Genomic DNA, 14441 nt, shown 5'->3' with positions numbered 1-14441 from the left:
AGGGCTGGGATCCATTTAAACTTCTATAATTCCACTTATGTTGGGGTAGATGGTGACTCCTTGTTGGTGATTTATTCCATTCTCCGTGTGCCCCCTACTCCCTGTATACTTCCCAGTCCTGGTGCTTACGACTACCAGGGCTCCTGAGATTCTTCATCTTTGCCTGAAGCAGACAGTCCAGAGACAGTTTCTCTCTTTCCTCCTTCTCTTTCAATGCAGACTTCCTTGCTCATCTCTGGCTTTCTAAGATGACATGGGAATCACTTCCATACTGTGTTGTAATATGAAAAGGACAATAACATCCTTCGTCAAATCCTGCACAGTTTCATGCAGAAGTCTTTGTCCACCTCATCAGGTGGCTCCTGCACATGCGGGGATGCTTTGGTTTCCTGTTTTGTTCTTTGGTATCTTTGTAATGTGAAATGCCTAGGTCTCTTTACAGGCTGCACTCAGCCTGGTCAATCTCCAGAAAGAAGGGATATTTTTGTAGCCTCAGATTCTGTAGCTCGGAGGCACAAGAATCTGTGAGAGTCAGAAGAGCTGGATGAGACTGAAGATGAAGTGAGGTTTCATGTTGATACTGAATCCCTGAGGCTCTGATTTATTTGATACAGGTGAAGTAAAATTCACCATGTTGTTTATGGCTGCTGAGAAGCCCATGTCCCACTGTGTTTTACGATCTCATGTGAACAACGGAGAGATAAGTCACCCATGGAGTTCTGAACAGGTGTCTTGTAAACTCCAGGACATAAACCTTACATGGAGAAAGGTGTCCGTTTGGTGCTAGAGTTGCTGCGTTGTCTAGGGTAATGGATTTAAGTGCATTTTAGCAGTTCCTAAAAGAGTCTAGAATGCTCTGTTTATTTCCAAAACATTCTATTGTTCAAATATGCCTGACGCTGTTGCAGAGACCTCTTCCTGCTGCCATGTTCAGGGAAGTCTGGGCTGACCAACTCTGGTAAACAGTCAGGTTCAACACTGCCACAGCCTTCCGATGGCCACAATCTTGACGAGGACACAGTCAAGACTGGAAACTGAGTTCTCATTCCTATTGAGCATGGTTCCTGAGAACTGCATGACGTGGTTTTGTTTTGTTTTGTTTTTTTTTTTTTTTTTTTTTTTTTTGACAAGAAAAATCTCATGATGTCCTTTATTAACGTCTTCAATTTGCTCTTGCTAAGAGGACCTACAAGTTGACCCCAATTCTCAGGCTGCTTATGAATGGTCTGAATTCAAGTCTAAATGTATATAAGCTTGGAAAAGCATTGTTTCAGACAAATTCTCCTTGAAGGTCTCATTCAAAGACTTGCAATTCCATATTATTTTAGTGAGTGTAGATTAGTCATTTGGCCTTAAAACTACGTTACTAGCTTAGTGTGGTGGAGTGTGCCTTAGTTCCACAGACTACGTGAACTGAGGCTGAAGGATTGCTTCGGCTTAGGAGTTTGAGACCAATATGGGCAATACAGTGAGACCCTGTCTGAAACAACAAACAATTAAAACTATACCACTGTGACCTTAAGCACCTTAGTTCCCTGCTAATGGCATGGATTGGGGAAACATTTATGAAATAAACGCTACTACATTGTGGCTCATCTTATCCTAGTGGAATTCTAACTGTCTTTCTGCTAACTTTTTCATCGCCATTGCTAACATGAATGCTTTGTGCCTCAGAAATCTGGCGTACCTTCTAGATAGATCCTGCTGGATATGTAGAATCTATTCATTCATTCATTCATTCATTCTGAAACTATTTAATGAATTATACATTTAGATACACCGAATACTGCTTTATTCCACTGGTTTTAAAACCCAGCGGAAAGTCTGGAAATGAACAGAATTCCACGCTTATTTTTATTTTACTAGAATATGCTTTGGATTTTTAATTAGCACAGAAAAGCTGGGGTTGGCTATGATAAGAAACCACTAATTTTTTAAAAAAAATTAGTTCAAGTTCCCATTTCAAATGAGTTAGCACTAACAACATAGCAATACTGCACTTGGATTGTTTGGCATGGATCTTCTAGCATACTCTTTTACTGCCTAGTTCCCATGGAATCTCAGTCAGGGGCCTCATTTATGTGTCTAGCTTTGAGTTTCAAAAAATGCCAAGGATTGGTGTGGTTTTAAATAGGAAGAATGCATAATTTTTTGTCCCAATTGGGTCAATTATCAGACACTATGGGGTGCTATTAATACATATTTTGGGTTAAGAGGTGTAAGTGGGACTCTCTAAGGCAAACAGGGTCCTGTGGCCACCTGATACGTAGGAAGGGACTGAAGTGAGAGTCAGGAGTGGTCACACACTGGCTGTCTATATGCAAGTCGTTTCCGTTTATAGCTATATTCAAATGGAAAGCAAACGGTCACTTGGAATAAACCCCATTGTCCCCTCAACTTCTACTACTCTCTGATTACAAGGAAACAGTCATGTGGCATTTTTTTGCAGCATCTACAGACCAAGAGACAGTTGTCTGGACAAGCATATGAATCCTCCTTCCTCCCACTTTCAAATTTCCTGGTTACAAACGTGTAAATCATATTTAAAATAAATCATCACTTGCTTGCTTCTAGCTTGGCAAAGCTTGCTTACTCACTACCTAAATGTGTTGAGAATTCTGCATATCCATCTGGGTCCAGTCGAGAGCAGGGTCCAGATCAATCATTCGTGTCTGCTGGTGTTGTGGGGACAACAGAGGGAAGCAGGGAGAAAGAGCGGAGCTGCAGTGTGTGCCAGATGGGGCTGGGCTTATGGTTCTGAATAACAAAACAGAAATCTTATATTTACGGTAATTCCACTGTGTTCAGAGCTAGCACTGGGTCATTCTCCCTTGGGAAGAAGTTCAGAGGTGTGCTGAGTCAGACGGTAACTCGGTAGTTTTCTTCTAACTCTCAATGTCTCTCCTTGGCACTTGAGAAACAGAAGAGAAGCTCCTCAACCCTTGCTGTATGGTAACATCAGCAGGGACTCTGGGACTGGATTCCAGCTGGCAGGACTTTGGCCCTGCTCTCGCCATGCTTTGGGTCAAAGGGTACGAGGTGCAGCTGGGACAGAGAACCCCTAACACAGAGACTACAGTGGATACCCAGGCCTCAGTCCTGTCCTTTATTGACCTTGGCTAGGCGACTTCCATCTCAGGACAGAATTTAACATGGGCTCCTCGGTACCTCTAACTTAAATTTCAGTGATTGAAGAAATGAGGAGGGCAAGAATCTCATGCTGTGCTAACACCGACAACATAAACGTTGACTGTTGTCAACAACAACAGTCCACAGTAAATGACCAGAAAACACATGCACACCACTCTTCCACGAGCAAACAGCCACAGTCATCTTGAAAGAGGCAGCAAATAATTCTACAAGGTAACTGCTAGACCCTTTTGTCCCAGTTGTTCCCTAACAATTCTCTGAGCACTAAACATCCACGGACAAAATTTATTACTCCTTGGATCTCCTTTTCATTGCTTCCATTTCTCTTTTTAGCAGATCTTTTCACATTCTTACTACCAGTAACCCAACAGCTTACCTGAGTGACAGCAACATTGGTTCCATCGGTGACTTCCACGCTCATGTTGTAGACCGACCTTTGCTCTGCATCCAGAGGTTTTGCAATGACAATTGTCCCAACACCCTTCTCTGCATCAAAAGAGCTGTCAAAATTCCCCCCTGATGATTTCACAGAAACAACATGAAATTAGCACATCTGAGAAGGTATTAAGTGTCTGGAGGCATATATCTTTACAGGGTGTTTTTATGTAAATACATTTTCTGGCAGGCATTTCTATAACTCAATTTCATAAATCATAATGGGACCTTACTATTTCTAACTTAATTAGTATTTCAAAAGCCATACTCTATAAGCATAACAAAGGACCCCCAAACCAATGAATTGTAAATAAAAACGTCAGCATTAATGTAAGACTCCATAAAACACTGAGAAAGCTAACAGCCCTTCAACCCCTCTTAGCTACCATGCTGCAAACCTCAAAAACTCTTTAACTCTTTCTCCAGTAGAATATATTCTCAGTAAAAAAAACTATTCCAACTACAATGAACACAAATGAGTTGATACTTTCAGGTCTATTCTAGGATTGTTGGTAAACATTTGACTGGTAGGATTCAGAGTCCCTCAATTAAATGTCAGAAATAACTTTATGAATAGAGCAAGATGAGAAAATTTTTAAGAAATGAATTTCATATGAAAAAGAGTCCCTCTGAACATTGGGACATTCAGAGAAATGTTTTTGGCATCTTGGCAGTATAAATTAATTTCTACCATGTTCTGTTGGTTTCTCAGAAACAACATGAAATCAAAAAATCAGAGGGGTATCACATGGATATTATATTGCTGATATAACACTAGTGTACTTATAAGGCAATTTACAAAGGTTTAGTAAAAAATTGTCTTTTGTCCTTTTGTCTTGAAAGACATACTTAAGATGGTTAGAATTGGGATCATTTTATCTCTGAACAGAAGTGTCACTTACAAACGTCCCCAAATTAGAGACCTTTTTAAGGAAGAGAAAGGAGAGCTGTCTAAGTGTTGGAACAATTTTAATTAAATGTCAGTGTATGTTCACCAGTGCTATTTATTTTTGTCGGGAATTGCATGTGTGAAATACTTTTGATTTCAGATGGTAATTTTATTTAACTTTAGTATGTAGGGCAATGCATTTATTGAATTTCATATTTTAGAAAAAAGAAGCTTGGCTTTTTTTTACTTCCTACAGTCTTGGGATTTTATTTTTCTGGTCATTTAACAACACATTTTCATGATATTACAATATTAAGTAGGCAGATGAGTGAAGGGGGTAAAGAGTCATACCTGAATTACTGAAATTTGTGCTACAGTGAAAAATAAACAATACGGTTTTCTTTCTAAAAATGCAGGCATGTATAGTCTAAGTACCAACTGCTTGCAGCTACCATGTTCACATAGGATTCTTTAATTACTGGAGAGAATATAATTGCCTTTGACATTTAATTAAATCTGTAGAGATACAGGGGTACCAGAGAGTTGCTTAGAGATGATATATGTTCCCAAAAGTTTCATCTAGAAGAATCATCTTCCAATTACTGTCGTTAGTTGATTTACCGAGAAGCACTAGAGGCTAACTCCAGAGAAGAGTTTTGAGGATTTGGAAGAGGGGGTTCCTAGCCTGAGAGGAGAAGCGGGTCTTAGCGTGTGACTTCTTGTTGAAGGTAAGGCTTTCTTGATTCGCTCATGGAATAACACAGACAGCTGATCTGGGTGATGGGCAGCACCAGTCATCTTAAGTAGCAGGGCTGATCATTTACCTCCAAGAAGTAAATGCTGGGGGAAAACACAAAACAAAACTAACACCTTGCCATGGAAACCCTCAAGGAAAGGTAATAACAACCTCCAAAGCCATGAGAGAAAGACAAGGCTACAGCCCCTCAAGCTCCTTCTGGAGGATATTAACTCCTGGTCTCAGTCACAGCTCAGTTAACAGTAGAGGGTCTGCCCCCACCTCTGGGGCTGTTCACTTTCCTAAAGATGAAGACTGAGAGTTTTGTCTAAACTGCGGTTGTTTTGGAGGAATAGTGGTCATACTCCTGTGCCCGCTATTTAGGAGAGTCACACATTGGAGAGTCAAAAGAAGAGAATTGTGCAAATTATTTCTCATCCGGAGGATGAATGAAAATGGAGCTGAAAGGCAAGAAGAACAAAGGAGTCCAGTTTCCGTTCTTGCTCTCACTGACTGTGGCTCTTCAGAGTCTGTGCAAAACACACTCTCACCCTACCTGCGTAGGGGTATAACATTTGAGTATTTATGTGTTTTTATGTAGACTATATGTGATTTCATAATTTCTGCTCTTGTTAATATTTTGGCAACTTTTGCAAGTTTGTTTTTATAATTCTCTCGTCTCTTCTTTGCACACATATGCCATGTCTGAATTTGTTTCTTTCATTGGTTTCTGCAGTTTAAATACTCCTGATGACATACGTTTGATGCCATAGAAGAGACAGATCATTAGCATCCTTGGTATGTTTTCCCATCCACCAATGTGGCCAGCATGCTATAATACTCATTTCTAGGACATTTGCTCCTAATTAAGCCAAGATTTCATTTAAATCAAGATCTTCCCAAGTTTCCAAATGAATTTCTGACAAGGGACCTAGAATCTAGACCAGCAGTTCACCACCAACCTGCACACAATTTAATAACCTACACTTAAGCAACCTATTTCCTAAGCGACTCCAGGCCTTTCCCCCAGGTCTTGTTTTTCCAAGCTCCATTTTAGCCTGAAAGGTGATTTCAATTTTGTGAGAAAACAAGTCCAAATCATCTGGGGTGAGGCCATTAATCAATACGAGGAGTCCGTCTTCACTAGCAGCATTCCGTTTAGGTAAGATGTGCTTCCTCAGAGCCAGTAACAGAACATGCAAAGCCAGAGTGTGCTGGGTGCAGCAGCATGAGGCCAAAGAAAAAGTGGGCAGAAAAGGACACTGCAGAGCTGGCCCGAGGCCCAGCCAAGTGGGGTTCAGAAATGTCACAGCCTGTGCGTTGCTGCAGGGGTGTGCGGCAGAGGTAGTTAAAAGCGAGGTGGTGAACAGCCCACATGACAATAATTCACTTTAGGGACATTTCCCTTGAGCCATTGTTGATCAAGGCAGGTGTCATGGAGTAAAGACAGAGCTGAAGAGGCATACTGAATTTCTGTTATAATATTCTAAAATTTGATGTATTAAGGAGGGACCCTGGAAAGACTCTAGAAATGGGACATGGATCAAAACACTTGGAGCCAGCATCTACCGCTCATTTAGCTGGGGTATAACTGAACTGCGCTCTTTTGTAAAGGTGGGTATCCCATTTGAGGTTTGAGATTTATGGATTACATCATCTCTCCATCTCAAAAGGTAAGGCACACCAGACAGAGGGAAAAGTGCCTGCCGGTGCCATCTCTGCACAAAGAGACCCAGTGATTAAAAAGGGCTCAGTTTCCAGGTTCTCCCTCTAGAAAATAACTCCGCTCTTGCACGTGTAATTATAAAAATACCAACCCAAATCTAGTAGTCACCCAGGGGGAGGTGTGACTGAGGAGCTTCCAAAATCCTGAGCAACTGCATCTCAATGAATGGAGGGAGCCGTGCACAAGCTGTTCGTTCAAGTTCAGCATGTACACCCGACTGAAGGAGAGACAGTCCGTGCCAGTTACGGTGTGATTATGAATACATTTCTGCCTTGGAATGAAGCGAGCGCACAGCAGGCTGATCTTTAAATGGCGGGCTGGAGCTGAGGGCAGGAAAAAGTGGCAGGAAGAGGGAAAGAGACCTAGAATTTACTCCAAGGTTCCTTTTCTTAAAATAATGAGTATGTGAAGTATTTTTAGACTTTTATTATTTTGCTAAAATTTCCTCAGATATGATTCCATAAATGACACTGTTGCTATGGAGAAAATAGAGTCCTGTTTGTGATGAAGTTGGAGCAAGAAGGTAGAATGGGAGAGATGAAGTGTTTGATGTCCACTGACTAGCTGCACAGAGTTTACCCCGACGGAGGAGCAGATGAGTTAGAAGTAGATGTGGCTGCCTGGTTAGGGTGGACCTCGGGGTGCCCAAGCTCTGAGGTGTGTCTAACCTCATGTGGCGGAAGACAGCTATGATTATCAACAAGGCCATGACTGGTCTTTTCTAACAAGGTTTTTCAATGAGGACAAGGGCTTGCTTTATCTTGATGAAGTCTAGTTTATCAGTTCATGTTGTTAATATTTTTTTTTATTCTTTACTTTCTTTGGGGGGGCTGCCACCCAGCTCCAAAATAAATCACAGGTACAAAAAATTAGAGACTTATTTAAAACTCAAAATTTCTTTTCTTTCTTTTTTTAACATTTAGTAGAGTAATTGTATTTTTCAAGCATGAACTGGAGGATTATATTATGTGTCAATTTCACAAGGTTGGCCACACCTGGCTGAGGATGAAGCTACTACCAGCGCTGTGGGGAAGAGTGGCTCTTCTTCCTGACCCAAACCTGCATCATCTGTTACTGCGCAAGAGACAAGGCTACAAAAGGACAGGTGTAACTTGAGACTGCAACAGCCAAGGATTCCAAGTCACAGAGATCTACATCCCACTGAGGAAACAAGCTAGCCTTCGTCTATCAACACAGAAGGATAGTTGAGAGGCCAGCACAGAGGGCCGGCCCTCAGAGATTCCTGTTAATATTGGCTTTCTCCTTCCTGACATTGGGTGAGGCAAATCAGGTGATTCATGTGCTATCTGTATGCAAGGTAAAGCGTCTATTTGATTCAGGTAAAAGCCAAAAACTGGAAATCAGCATGCCTCAATTCTTAGTGCAGAGTTGCTAATGATGGCGGCCTTTACAATTCAAATATTTGCCATCAGGATGAGATTCTGGGGCGAGCTGAGAACCAGATTGTCTGCACATTGGAGGGTATGTAAATTAAGGGATGGCTGAGGGGAAGTCAGAGCCTCCTGAGAAGTGTGAAGATACATGACAAAGCCACAAAGGATTGTGGGTTATTTTTGTTCCCTTCATTTTCTTTCCCTCTTAACAAGGAGAGGGAGCATGCTGTGTGTTGGGCTGTTCCAATCCACAACAGCTGAACTTTATTATGTTTCCTTTTAATTGCAGCTCTCTTAGCTTGGTTATAAGTAGGGCTTGTTTCTGAGAGCTGAGGAGAGTCTCTCGCTACAGAGAAAGCTGTCTCTTTGGAGTCAAGAGAATGCAAGTGTCTAGGCGTGGGAACAAAGTGCTGCTCCCATGGAGTTTCTGTGACTTGGGGATCCGGTGGGAGGCAAGGAAACTCATGGAAGTCTGGAAATGTGCAAGTGAAAGCAGGCTGTCAAGGGGAAGTGGAGACTAAAGCATTTTTGTCGTTTGACTGAATGAGGATTCACCGCACTGAGCAGTTTAAAGCGGTACATGCCAGATCAGGATGGTGTTTCCTGGGCCCTTTAGTGTGTTCTTCGTGGGCATCTGGATGCCCTAGGTCTGTGGTGGAAACACCAGTTGGCGTATTCTTCACAAGTGTACTTGTGCAAAACCTGTTGGGACCTGAGGCTTCATTTCAGATCCACGTGGACCTCGCCTATCCCATGCTTAGTCTCTGTATTTCTGCACAGGTCGTGGGTAGCTTTAAGTACTAAGGGGCATTGCCCATTCTTGGTCCCATCTGTGCCAGTCTGATCAAAGGCGGTGCTTAGGCAAGGAGGAAGGGAAAGCTCACAAAGGGAAAATGTGCAAGAATATTTGACAGTAAGGATGAAACACCTGAAGATGATAAAGCAAATGAAGGGCTTTAAAAGAAGGAAGAGCGTGTCAGCGCACTGGGTAAAATATGACTCTGGCAGACGAGCCGCGTTTTCAGAAAGATTTGGTAGAGGACAGCGTCTCCACTGAAAGCCGCCAGCACCTGGGGAAAGGACCTGACGTCCTACAGTGAAGGAAAATGTTGGCATCTCAAGACACTGTTGGCGGGACGTGAGGATGGAAATAAAATCATGATCTGTTTGGGCAGAAGGCCCAGTAAGTTCAATTTGTAGAAGAAACTTGACAAACTGTTACCAGATTTACAGAGAAATATCTGTGATGGAGAAGTGTGCAGAATCCCAGTCCTGGGATTCTTCACTGATAAAACCATTCTTACTCATGCGGTAGAATGGATGAGGAGGTAATCTATGGAAGAGAACAGTGCTTAGAAACACAAAGAGACACGAAAGCTAACGCCATACTTTGCATATCATTTCTGGATTATATTTGGATGCCAGGAAGTATGTTCTCTATAAACTCCTCTTTCTCCTTGGACTAGTGAGGATATTGTGAGTGGTGTACAATGGAATGTCACAGTGACCTTGGGCAGGGCCAGGAGTCCCCAGTAGGGTTAGCATGGCCGCTGGAGGCATCACCAACAGTCTCTGTACTCTTCACTAACACGAGGGTACAGAATGGCGATGGGATAAACATAACTGGAAACATACAGTTGCACTGATAACATAATACTGAAAGCCTGTGCATGCTAACCTGCGTACTTGTGGCGATCCTGAAGAACTGCATACTGGCCCGAGTAATCGATGCAGGTGATTGGCCACACTGAACATCTGAGAAAGGAATGCTGGTGACATTTACCATTTATGGGCAGCCTGAGGTATGTGGGGTAGAGGTCGGATGCTCACGCAAGGGACAGGAAGCACTGTTATCCAAGAAGAAATGCTTGCAAACTGAGTTGGTGAAGGAATGGGCAAAGGTGTCTAGGCAGACAAAAGACAACTCCCAGGGGGACATGTGCAATGCTTCCTTGCATCAAGAAAGAAGAAACTATAACATACAGTAGCTGGACAAGCAGAAAACTGCTGAGATGGTGGTAAGACACTTCTCATGGGGCCAGAAGATGTTCCATCTCAAACATGTCGGCAGAGATGAAGAAGGAATTGAAAGGATGGTCATATGAAAAAAATGATGAGATTGATGTCAATTGAGTAAAACAAAGATACACTATGTTTCGCAGAATAAGATGCAGAAGGCAAGCCCTTATTTGTTGGAAGTTCAGGGGACTCTTTGAGGTTTGACCCGGACACAGAACATTCTTTTACTATGCTTCATTAAACCAGATGTGGAACCTCCTAAATGCCTTCCCCAGACCCAGCTGTTCTGGAGGAGTAGCTGGTTCCTACCTATCCTGGCCAGACATTATGACTGGCTACTCCACTGCTCACAGAGAATCGTGGGAAGCGAGCTCTGGCTCAGCCCTGCTCAGACCCTGGCAGGCACACTCGCCCTTTCGCTGACAACAGCCTGTTTCATTTCCCCGTCCTGCACACGTTTCCTCTCCAGTGCTCTCCCTGCAGGTCTGTGGAAAAGCTGTTTTGCCCTTTTCCTTTTGCAGCCTGGCGTGCTTGCTTGCTTTCTTTCAAGGAATTTAAAGGTTGGCTCCCAAGGACTGCCCTGCCCGCCTCGTTCCATCTGCTTTCTCTATTCAGGGTGAGTGGAGGCTTACTGGCTACACATGCACATCTAGGTTCTGCTTCCTGCCTCTTGTGGACAGCAGCCAGGGGACTCTCCTGTGGGGTTTTTAGTCTGAACGCCACTACTGCTGAAAAATAGAGGGGCGGGAATACATTTTCATTTATTTTCAATTGGAAAATTCCCAGTTAAATAAACTAACCTACAAAAAGATAAAAACAAAACAACAAAAAGCCCACATACCTCAAAAGCAATGGAAGAAAATCAAAACAATCCTCCCCAAACCCCAAACCCATTTAATCTCAAACAAAGAAGTCATTGGATACGGGTAATGAGATAGCTGTTAGAGGCATGTATGAAATCTGTGGGGCTGCATTTCAGTCTGTCACAGGCAGTTATGAAAGATGTAATTCAATTTGTTTAAAAAAAACGTAAAAGGCAGATTGGATAGCTGTATTTTAGCAAATGTGTTTGCACTAAGGGTACCTTCTGTTGAACAGTTCTGCCCACAAGCTGTCTGTAGAATATAGAACATCTCTCGAGCATGCTTGCCACCTTGAAGCAGGGCAGTCGGGAGCAGAAAAAAAAAAGAACAGAATGCAGAAAAAAAGGTGAAGAAAAAGAGAGAAATGAAGGACAGCAAGTCTAGTACCATCAATACATTTAGAATGAGATTAGCCAAGTGTGACAATAGAATTAAAATGACACACAGAAAGACATTAAGTTCGCAGTAACTAACATACACTGTGGGAAATCCAGCCAGAGAGCACTTTCCGTTCAGCTGAGCTACAGAGTCGGAACGAAAGCACAGGTCGCTTATTCATTTTACTGGCTCTTTTGCATCTCAGCACTACTTTTAACTTTAGGCGTCATTGCTAGGCTTTGATTTTTTCTTTTGCCTTTTAAATTATTTTAAACTGTATTAATTTATTTGTTTGGCTAGTTCTTTCAAACAGTGAAGTTCATTTCTTGATATGCTCCAGAGACTTCGACTTACCAATGATGTCGAACCACAGAGGGGTATTGGCTGGTTGCACAGACACCACCCCTACAATCTCTGTCACTCTGTCACTTTCCATGACTGTGAAGTTGTAAAATGGTTCATCGAAGGTCAGCGGGATAGGTGAGGGTGGGGGCTTCTTAATCCATTCAATATGGAGGCGAGCCGTGGAGGATTTCTGGGGCCGCCCATTGTCCACAGCCTTGATCTACTCACACACGGAGGGAACACAGAAAGGTGGCTTAGCGCTCGTGTCTGTGGGAGTTTAAATCCTTCACCAACACAGTATGGAGCTAAAAGACCATTTTCTGCAGTGTCACGAGAAGAGTGGGATCCTGTTGAGAGTGAACTCTGGAATGGGAGCAGATGGTCTGTTTGGGAACAGGACCCACACTACGTTTGCCAGAAGCCAACTTTTGAGAAATAAAACCATGAAAAATAAATGTTATACTTACAGTTCACAGTATTTCAGGGCCAAGAGTCATAGTTTACGTGAGTAAAGATCTCTAATTTGATTCATCACAGCATGACTCTGACGTTACCACTATTGAGAGCTGATGGGAACTGAAGTACATGGGAGTCCCTATTTGTGTGGTAGCATGTATGAACATGTGCATACACTTGTGATCATGTACATGTAAACATATGGATGTTTGACTGTATGTAAGTATATCAGATGTGTGCACATGTATACATGCATATGAGTATAATTTTGTGCATAGGTACTGAGTGTGCATGCTTGAGTCTGTGCATTCATACATGAATATGTGTAAGTACATTCTATATGTGCATGCATATGTGTTTATGCATGTGTGATGTACGTGTGTGAGCATGGGCATGAGTGTTTACAGCATGTGAGAATATGTATGTACATGTGTGGGAATATGTGTGCAAATGTGTATGTATTTACATGACATATGCATGTGAATGTATGTATGTTTGTGTCCCTGTGTGTGCGCATATGATGCCTCTCTGTGTGTGTATCACAGCCTCTTCTGCTTTTCTCTAGATACATACTGTCCTTTATCTACAACACCTTGAGAATGATTTAGGAACCAAGATTTGTGGTTGGGAGTAGAGGCGGTGGAATTGGAGAAGGTTTGCCGATAAGATCCATCAAAGGAAACTCATCATTTAGGACATCACCCAGCAAGGTAAGAGTTCTCGCCTGCAACTGGCTCCCAGAAAACAGCCTTTCACAGCTACTTCTGTGCTCTCCACATGAGAGATTTGCTGATCAAAGGAGTGGACATGGATAAGAGGGCTCGCCCTACCCCACTGACGCTCTGGAACTGAACCTTACCGTTAGGATGTCATAGCTTCCTGCCGTGAATTGCTTTCTGGAGGAGACCATGCCAGTTTTGGGGTCAATAAAGAATTTTCCATCATCATTCCCATCCACAATACTGTAGGAGATTTCTGCATTGGGACCTTCATCGCGGTCAAACGCAAAAGCCCTGTAAATGGGTTCTCCTCTCTTCTTGCGGTCACGTTCTGGAAGCTTGATCTGGTAGACCTTCTCCGGGAACTGGGGCTTGTTGTCATTTTCGTCCAGAACCTGAACGACCACCCAGATCGCTGACTGTTTTGGAGAAGAGCCACCATCTGTCACGGTCACCTGAGTTTGGAAAGGGAAAGATAATGCAATCAGGAAATATGCATATTGTCATCTACTTGTCCCTGCTCATCCCACACATGTCCCATTTATGCACCATCTCAGTTCTTCTGAGTACTATTATTTATATAGAATAGGCAAATTTCTCATAGTTAGCGCATAAGAGAGTGAATGCCTCCAAACCAGCAACAAAAGTCATTGCTGGAGGGACAGTGGCAAAGCGGAACAGTTTGTAGTTGGTTTCTGCTGCTGAGCCACATGCCATGTACTAGTGACTTTTAGAGGCAGAATTATTTGAGTGTGGAGCCTGGGGGAAGAGGCTAATCCACTCTCTGAGGTCTCCCAGATAAGCACTAATAACCTAGTCAGTTCACAAAGTCCCTCTTTGTGATGCCACCCCCTGGGATGGTCATTTCTACATAGGAATTCAGTGGGGGCATCGCAAAGGAGAGGACCACAGCAAGGGTTTACTGTTGAGTACAGCAGAGAAGAAGACTTTGCAAACTTCAGACTACATAAACTAGGTGAATATAAAATACGCCTTCCCAATAGACACAAAACACATTATATAATCATCATTACACATTGACCCATGAGGGCTTCATCAAATCCACAGACAAAGCTTTTACCATCCAAGCTCTGCTCTTCTCTTTTTTTCCCCATCCTGCTGTGAGCTGAATTGTTTTCCCCTTGAAGCTCAGGTGCTGAAGCCCTGCTCCTACTTGGGCCTGTTATGCAAATGAGGTCTTCAAGGAAAGGGGTTAAAAGGTTGAATGAGATCATAAGGGAGAGTCCTGACCTAACTGGGTTCTTTATTAAAGATGATGTCTGATGTCGCACTTCTCTCTGCTGTGTAAGTGCGCAGTAAGAAGGTACAAA

General features: G+C 42.8%; 1 protein-coding gene across 1 annotated transcript in view; it reads right to left on the bottom strand.

Annotated features, from left to right (window-relative positions):
• LOC126487676 (protocadherin Fat 3) overlaps positions 1 to 14002 on the bottom strand; it is a 122573-nt gene extending 108571 nt beyond the window's left edge. Inside the window, exons 1-4 of the mRNA XM_050120624.1 lie at positions 13937 to 14002; positions 13251 to 13565; positions 11945 to 12155; positions 3527 to 3666 (exon numbers count right to left, since the gene is read on the bottom strand). Coding sequence (XP_049976581.1) covers positions 3527 to 3666; positions 11945 to 12155; positions 13251 to 13565; positions 13937 to 14002 — 732 coding nt within the window. The remainder of the gene's footprint in view (positions 1 to 3526; positions 3667 to 11944; positions 12156 to 13250; positions 13566 to 13936) is intronic.
• Between the last annotated feature and the right edge of the window lie 439 nt (positions 14003 to 14441).

Source organism: Alexandromys fortis, unplaced genomic scaffold (assembly GCF_014885135.2).
Source record: "Alexandromys fortis isolate MF-2015 unplaced genomic scaffold, M_Fortis_MF-2015_v1.1 scaffold_171, whole genome shotgun sequence".
Lineage (NCBI taxonomy): Eukaryota > Metazoa > Chordata > Mammalia > Rodentia > Cricetidae > Alexandromys > Alexandromys fortis.
This window is presented reverse-complemented; position numbering and strand designations above follow the sequence as displayed.